At 37.4% G+C, this 9305-nt stretch overlaps 1 protein-coding gene across 1 annotated transcript; it reads right to left on the reverse strand.

Moving 5' to 3' along the window:
• Positions 1-5454: 5454 nt before the first annotated feature.
• On the reverse strand, positions 5455-6456 carry LOC139144532 (acidic leucine-rich nuclear phosphoprotein 32 family member B-like). Its single transcript, XM_070715230.1, has 3 exons — positions 6246-6456; positions 5806-5871; positions 5455-5642 (listed from the first exon to the last, which is right to left on the reverse strand). The coding sequence occupies exons 1-3, from the start codon at positions 6454-6456 to the stop codon at positions 5455-5457; spliced, it is 465 nt and encodes a 154-aa protein (XP_070571331.1).
• Positions 6457-9305: the final 2849 nt, after the last annotated feature.

A 9305-nucleotide genomic window follows, 5' to 3' on the forward strand; every position in this document is an offset into this window, starting at 1 on the left:
CAAGCATGTCATGAATTTTAGACTGCTACATTTAAAGGTAGTATGATGTGAGCAATTTTAACTTCTACGGAAGAAAAAATTCTGAGCAATGTAAACTTTCATGCACAAACAGTCCTGAGCTAATTTCAGTTGGTTACAACTGTTCAGCAATGTACAATCTCTGTTCCGTTCATCTCAGTACATGAGCTCACCAACAGACTGCCAGTCTTACGTCGACAGCTAAAATATAATCTAAAAATATACAATTGCTTGTTCAAAGTCGTATAGTTTGCACAGTATTTCAAAGGTAAGCTATACATTATGACAGAAAATTATCACAGCACTCACCGTTAATGAGGAGCCAGGCACTGGTGATGAACAACAGTTTACCGCACAAACATCTAATTGTTGGCTTTTTGATATGGTTCCCCAGAAATTGTAGCAATATTTGTCAAGTTAAACCGATCTCTTTGCGATTTTACGTGGACATAGCATAGCCCAGTGTCATGTGATCAACGCTGACAACATAATTTGAAACAAAGTTGCAGTTTTTCCCCCCCGCCTCTGAAATCGTGTTGCAAGTAGACCTGTGAAAGTTTTGGAAGCAGGTTAGAACGCCACGCTGATCTCAAGGAGATGGAATATGACAGTTGCTCTCATAGCTCCTCCCAATTTCATTTGGCGAAGGTCATGCAGTATTTGGACACCTCCTCTGAGTCTGATGAATCTTCAATTTCATTTTCACAAGAAAGTCAGTACTTAGTTGATAATCAATTGGATTTGTCCTATACAAATGCACCATGCCATGTCGTGTATGTGGATAGCTCCTCAGTTACATTGTGACTTTACAAACAGTGACATTGAGCCTGAATGAAAGGTAGAGTTCTATGGTGTTCTCCATGAAGTAGTGTATAATTAAAATAACATAGTTTAAATAATTTGATGATTGATTTTTTTATATTTTTTAATTTGCCATTCCTACAAATTCTTTGATCTGCATTCTCTGGCAAACTTAGAGCTGTTTTTCACTAGGTACAAATGTATTGTCTGTCATTGTTGGACAGATGAATATTGTGATTCAAACACTGATCCTGCAAAAAATGGAATAAAAATGTCAGTGTCCAAAGTCATTTTCAAACTCTTTTACCAAGTGCAAAACAATTTGAAATACCCCTGAGATTGCACCAGATTGCACCATTACATACATCAATTTCTCAAAATTTTTCGATGCAAGAGATTTTATGTGTCCTTGCTATTCACAGTTGAGGCTGTAGTACAACATACACAGGCGACTTCCACACATTTTTCTCGAAATTCAGACAAATTTTGTCTTGGATCATTGGGCCACGAACATTTCATTTTTATTCTTTTCACCATTGGCATACCAAGCCATATTTTCATTGCTGTCACACGTGCAATTTACTACCAATGTCGGCCAAATTTGCAGAAATAGAGCTATCTGCGTGCGCATCTGGTGTTAATGACATAATCTCCAAATATGACTCGGAATACAATATTAAATATGTTTATGAACATAACCGAATACTTTAATACATTTAGCATGTCCAATTTTTGTTTAATGCATTGAGCAAGTCCAATTTTTGTTTCAGATCTGGTCTGCAATTAATAAAAATTAGGCATTTTTATAACAACCACTCAAGTATTTTGGATTTTGCTCCTTTAGTTTTTAAAGAGTTTGATAAAAGAAAAATAATGTAAATAAAGTTTTAATGGTATATTTGCTTGACTTATTGGCAGGTGTACCCATGCTGCAATACGTTTTCATTCTTTTCCTCTAATAATTGAATTTTGACTGAGTGTGATGACTCAGCCTGGAGAAAATGTTCCAAAATGTGGAACTGGAACACAATTTGTATGATCATTTGCTATTCCATGGAAATTCTCAGTACTGGAATTTTTTCGACAGAATTTAAGCATTTCACTGGCTGCAAAGAAACATGACAATCAGATCATACAGCACCATACTGACTGATCTATCCAGCCACATTCTACCACTCATGTGGGTTCTCATTTTGAAGCTCCTGGAGCGAGAAAGATTTTCACCATCTAAGTTTTTTTGAAAATGACAAATTTTATTTTTCCCCATAGCATTAATGGAGAAAATATCTTAAAATTGACTAAGACATACATAAAGACTCTATGGAATATGAGGAATACTGCTCTTAAAGACTCAATATTTACTTGTGTTTAAAGATGGACTCTTTTTCCTTTGCGTCTTCTTCTTTGTGTGTGTTTGTTTTGTACTTAATGACAGTGATAAATAAATAAAAAATCTCAGGATATCAGCCATGTTGAATTTCAAATATCAGTAAAAGATCAGGTAAAAGGACTCTGATATCAAACTTTGCTCAGTGGCGCCTGCTTTTTCTTCTGGATTTGGTGAGAGAATTGTTGAAAGTTTCATTGAAGAAAGTTTTAGCAAAAGTTTAAGTCTTTTACTTTCAAGGGGCATATGCCTTAATGATTAAAAAATACATGATCATGATTCATGGTGTAAGTTCAATTCTATGTTGAAACAAAATCTGTCAGTATGCAAGTTGACTATGTCAACAAATATCACTATGGTTCCACCCTCTGGAATTGGTAGGGCTAGTATGCATAGTACTTCTATCATGATCATAACAAGGCTGTGTCAGAGGATCATCATTATAGTTACATACAGACATGTGAAAATGTTTCCTCACATTGCAACAAAGTATGGTTTTGTTTCAACGAAGGCACCTGGAGTTCTTTCAACGGTCTTTGTCAAGTGTGTTTTCAAATACAGGAAAATCATGTTTAGAAGGTATGAGAGAGAAAGAAACCATATTGTCAAAAGAATTATTGTTTGCGCTTTCCCGCTGAGATTCCTCTCGTTAGAACACCATCCTCCATAGAAAGTTACAGTTTAATAAATCAGTGTTGAGACAAATTTTCTCTTTCATTATCCACACGTGTGTAGCCAGTGCAAGAGCATCTATTGCCCCATCGCATCCATGGCTATTTGACAATGACATCATTATATTGCCTAAAGAGTGGGAAATTTGACATGGCAAGAAAAAAATGTCAAATTCCCCTGTTAATCTCACACTATGAACTACCACCCACCCCCTCGCAGTTGGGTGCATTAGCCTTCGGTAAGTACACTTCACTCAAGGTCACGCCCCCCCTCTCTCTCTCTCTCTCTCTCTCTCTCTCTCTGGCCACGAAATTTCGGACAGCCTCACAGACTTTTCAATAAATAGTTGCTTATAAAACTATCATTATACTTACCGGCATGTATCGACATGGTTAAGATACAAGCACAACAAGCTTCGTATAGTGATGTAAACATTTGACGAACACATGTCCTCGGAAAGATCGAACGACAATGAAAATCATGCATTTCTGTCACTGTAGAAGCAGCTTTATTCTCTTGTCAATCTATTTTCTATCTCAAGCCATTTCAGGATCAACATGTTTTTTCTCCTTCACCTCTGGGCATTTTGCCCCAAAATCCCTATCCCCTAGGCAGTGTTGCACACAAGCATTCCGAGTTCATCATATGTGTGTGGTAGCAGCTCTGCATGTAGCTGCAGTAGGCCTACAGTAGCTCAAGGTTTTGCCTGGGTATTTGGGTCGGACGGCAAAACCAGACCCAAATACCCAGGCAAAACCTCGAGCTACTGTACTGCAGCAGCTCTGCATGGCAAGGCTGGCAGGGCTGTGTATACTATACTGGAAAAATACAGCCCCGTCTTACGCGTCATGCGAATGTGAAAGTAAAATTCATTCCGTTTTACCCGCATATATGGAGGGACTGCTGTGGGAAGAAACGCGATCATACTAAAACGGACCAACGAATCGCGACGTATGATTATGACCTAGTTGTGATCGGCTTTGGTAAGCTTATCTGATCTACCACCTATGGGGGCTGATTTAAGGCTGTTGGTGTGAGAACAGGCCTAGGGCCTAAATGTTAGTTTTCCGAGAATAGAAATTTGTTTTCCATAGAGTTTACATAGGGATGGTGATCATTTTGAATTTCAGATATCGATAAATTGTAGGTCATTTGTTTCTCTTGTACCAAAATTTGCACGATGACCCAATATTTTTATTCTTGATTTGGTGAGAGAAAGATTGAAAGTTGCATTGCAAAAGTTAAGGTCTTTGACGTTCGAGGCGCGAAATACCTTAAATATGGTCCTCGGTTTAAGCATAGACCCTAGAGTTTTCTCCAAAGTCTATGATCCCTTTATTTCTAATAGCCTAATGGTATTATAATACCAACAAAATCTAGGATTTTATCCAATTTTTTTTGACATTTGTAATATCTGTACCTAGGTTAACATTCGCTATTACAAGATTAAAACATTTAGGCCTACAACGAGTAACCCCCAATGCGCAAGTGATGTTATTTCAGTTGACTGTTGATTTTGAGAGTATTTTTCACAAAAAAATATCAAACTTGTGCTTTAGTAGTCACGCTGAGAGATGCAATGCGCTTTCCATGAGAATTGCAACCTTCCTTTAAATGTCACCAGAAACTGTCCCTTGGAATGACATTACTTAAATTAACTCAATATTTCGGAAGTAGAGTTTACTTTCGACCAATACAAAGACTTTAACACGATCGGAGCTAATTTAGGATATTAGAATAATGAAGTAATGTCGGTTTATTAATCTAATAATTTAAGCTCATCTGCTTTTCTTTTTAATACACTTGTTTTTAGGATGTAATTTGTGACATTGCAACATTCAGCTGTAGGGCACCAAAAACTTTTGAGAAATTTGAAAAATTAAAAGATCCCGGCCCATTCTCCCATATAAGTCCCAATCGTGTTCTCGTCAGTTACTACTCCGCGAATTAGACGTCACGTGGGCGAGTACCATGCCAAACTTCACGCCAATACGGATAAGAGGATCTTTGTCGATCTTTTTTCTTTGAAAGTCGCTCTTGTCTCCTTTTAAAATATCCTTGAAATTCTCATTCACCTTTTTTCCATATTTTGGATTTTCACGCTTTTAAGTGTCTCATTTTGCCAATTTGTAATAACGGTATTCAAGCACTGCAGTATATCATTATGTAATTTCATCATATCATGGTAGTATCTTTTTGGCGACTTTTGAGACATGTTGTATTCTACGTCTTACATTATTGTCATCAGAGAAGTCGTTTTAATATCAAACATTTTCATTCCGATGCATATAGGCATAGCTATGCTTTCTTGGCATCAGTTAGTTTAATTTCATTTTATAGAATACCTAATATCCTCACTAAAGTATACTTACATCGCCTGAACAATTTGACAGACAGCAGCCATCATTCTACTGAACCAAGCATTGCCACACACCACGTCACGTGACACATCGTTCTCCACATTGTCCTGAACATCCAACTCTGACCTTGAACGAGCTGAATCGAAATCCAAAGGATGACCTTTGAATTGTACCTTATCCATCTTCCCAAACGCTGCAAGTTCTTCAAGAGCTACTTCATTGAATTTTTTCAGCCATGTCAGCACATGGCACTCCAACGTCATCAAATTCAGTTTCAATATATTTAAACGAATCTTCAACATCACAAATTTCTGTTTCTGTGCGTTTAAATGCTGCCTCAATATCATTGAGTTCTTCCTTTGGCTCATCGCCATCCTCATCCTCATCATCTTCGTAATCGCTGACTATATTGTAAAGAAGAAAATTAAATAAGGATTTAAGACATTCGAAGAGTTTTTGGAGATGAACGTCTTAGCCACTGCACACATACAACCTTATATACAACACACATGAGTGATGGAAAATATTCTTTCGAGTCGATTTGAAAAGTCAGTCAACAGGACCTACCATCGAGAGTTTCTGGTTGATCTCCTTCCTCTTCCTCTCCTTTGTCATCTTGCGCTGATGAACTACCTGATAAAGAAAGACAAGAACTCAATTTAGAATGCTTCTACTTTTGTTACTGTAAGAAATCTGTCTCATTGCAGCAACACTGCATTTATCTTCATTAAGTGATAAGCTTAGCTATCGGTTGACGATTAGGAGAGGTGTTGTACAGTTAATGGTTCAATAAATGTTTACAAACTTGAGTTGACAATATGTAAAACAATAAAAATGCCAACAAGAAAATATTATGTGAAGTAATCGTATCTCGCCACGCAAAAGTAGCACCACCAATTTTCCTTCTTTCCTTGTGTTTTCAGTCCCTTGTTTACATGTCAATGGGGTCATTTCAGGTTTGAGTCAGAATGTTTACTTAAAAACAATTGCAAAATAATTCTCTTTACCAGAAAAGGCTCTAATCTCAGGCGATGGATTAATTTCGTTTACTTCCTGAGGCGATGCGTCATCCTCGGACTCTGAACCTTCTACACTTGAAAGTTCCAAAGGAATTGACTGGTAGATTTCTTCCTCGTAATCACGTACAGCAGCCTCTGCCGCCAGATTTTCTAGTACGCGTTGATTTTGCAGCCGTTCGTAGGTACCCATATCCACCATGGCTGGCAGGATTTTGCCGAGGTCCCTGTATTGATTTACGGTGTTACACTGAATCTTTATATGCTGTGAAAACAGCAGAGTACATAAATCGTGATAGTGTGTTTTTGTTTCGATGAGAGAGTAAGATTAATAACATCCTTAACGAACCATATTTACACTCCCTGCAATGTGACTTTTGTAATAGGAGAAGGATTCATGCACAGTGATGTGTTTAAAGATATGAACTTATTACAGTATTAAGTTTCGTAAACTGCCACCCGAAAGAACAGATTTTGCAACATCGAAAATATTTTGTCGTTCTTTGGGTTTTCCAAAAATGGTGAAACACACCAATTTGATAACCTTTGCGGGGAAATATTTTACGTTAATAATACCGCTAAACTTCTATTTTTACCATATCGGAAAACACAGAAACCAAGGTGATTTTCAAAAATTTCTTCCTGTAGCCCCGGTTTGTTGGATGCGGTTTAATCTTGATCTCTCTGTAGTTTACAAAGCTGTATTTAGCCGCATTGCCCACGGTTTCCTGAAAATACTATGACAATTAGGCAGCGAACAACAAATCATAATCAACAAATCAAGTTTATTTTGAGTAGAAAACCTAATATGAGAGGGGGAGGGGAGAGATCCATTTCACTTGATCAATTCGGTAAGAAGGAAAAGTTAAAGAAAGTAAAAGTCGAAACTAGACCAAAATATATTCTATGTAACCGTAAAAACAATACGAAAACATAATAGATAGCAATAATTGTTAATTTTCTTTGCTTATGTCTGCCAGTGGATTCATTACGTTCACAGTAAGTTTGGCTTTGCGCCGGAATCGTTTGTAATCGGCGAGACAACGCCAAATAAAACTGCCACCAACAACCCTCAGGTAACTCCGGCAAAAAGACATTAAGAGGTGAACCGTTACATCGAGCAAGAGGTGGATAAACTAAGGTTACAGACAGATTTGTACTTCCAACATGTAGCTTATTTTAAATGCGTTGTGAACTTCGTGCAAATCGATCTCATCTAAACTCTATGCACTTTTTTCTTCTGTTCATGTAAATACTTCTTTGTAAAACATCATTGCCGAAAAACGGTCAACGATTTCACCAAACAGGTTTTCTTTGTAAGTCTCTACAGATATAATAAACACTGAAAGTTGTATCGATTCTTACATTCTTAGCAATACGTAAGTCCGTTGGAAAGCGCAGTTCGATGAACCTTTTCTGCCAAGAACGTGACAACCCATGCTTTGACTTCACCTTCAGCTGACATTTGTAGACTACGTCACCAGACTGTAAGCGTAAAAACACAAATTTCAGTAGATCAAAGAAACAGCCACTCAATTTGACCTTTTTGTTATAATGTTCAGATCAATATCACAGTTTGCCAATATGCTGTAGTCTAAACTCATTTCCGATATCCTCGTAAGATTCACACAACTTTTTCTATATGAAATAAAATGCAAAGTTCACAAATGACCAAAATAATTCATACATAAATTGATGTTTAAAACTTATTTTTTGAGAGCAAGCCACGAAAACTAGCGACTTTCAGTTTGTTCCAGTGTAACGCTACACCACTTTGAATCGTTTTGAATTTATGATAACTACAAACTCAGGTGTCGTCAGAAATTAAGACCAAGTGATATAATTTTCTCAGTTTTATGCAGTCGATCACACTATTCCACAAATAAAGCAGTTTCTGAGTTATAATCGGAATGTTTTGTCAAAAGTACAACGTATATCGAATTCTTGACCAAACATTTACTTGTGAGCGTCTTGATGTTCAGGAGAGCATCTCCGGATTCCATGAAATCGATTAATTGATCATAAGCGCTAGCCATTCTACTCACAATATTGAGAAATACACTATGACAATGATAAGATGAACACTGGGATGATCATATCAAAACCTTCCATGAAAATGATTTCAACGACAAAGAAGAGCACTCGGTATGGGCAAGTGTTGCGCACCGAATAAATTGCGTACGGAAGATAGAACGTTCTGTTTTTCTTTTGTTGTTGCTATAGCACTAACTTCTCATCACGTAAGCGCGACCATGGAGGCGATTGGTCAAAACTTTACCCATAATCTGTCTCGTCGGACCCTCAAACACGAGCTGCTTTGTGATTATTTGTTCTAAGAAGTAGGCTCAGGCGGACGTGGGCTGGGTAGTCCCTGCTAGATTGATCGATTTTCCGCTCGATCTATCGATCCCGTACTCGATCTGCCGGTCACTGTAACCTAAATACGCCCAAGGTGTGAAACACAATCATTCAATTTGCTCTGGTCAAGTGTAAATTGTGTGTATCATAGTAGTGAATTTGTCGAATATAAAATCTGGGTACATGTAAAATGGCAAAAAGGAGTGAGTTAATCATAACAGGGTATTGATGAAACGAAATGCAATGATATCAGAGGTTATGAAAATAGTACCCTGAAGGGTGTGATGAAAGCGTAAAGGAAAAATTGAAAGTAACTGTTGGTGCATTAAGTTTACTTCATGTCTGCTAGCGATTTATCTTATTCATTCTTCTATCTTTGGCTTGCTTTTTTCAAAGGCAGTCTAATCAGTGACGTTATTCGGCCAACCATTTTTTCACCCTGGGATCAGAGAACGAAGTCAAAATATGGGTAAATTTCATAATTTCATCCATTCACTTACCATTTACATTAAAATTGGACAAAATTACGATCTTGAATTTGCTCTGTTAGAATCCTATTTCTCAATAGGTCAAACCCGGAATACGAATGGAGCACGGTACAAACAAACCTGGAGGTGCTCTTGGTACGGAATATGTCAACAGTTTTCCCGGCACACCTGTGGTCTGCTACCCATTGACAGCGATACCAATCTA

This window comes from Ptychodera flava, chromosome 11, assembly GCF_041260155.1.
Source record: "Ptychodera flava strain L36383 chromosome 11, AS_Pfla_20210202, whole genome shotgun sequence".
Taxonomy (NCBI): Eukaryota; Metazoa; Hemichordata; class Enteropneusta; family Ptychoderidae; genus Ptychodera; species Ptychodera flava.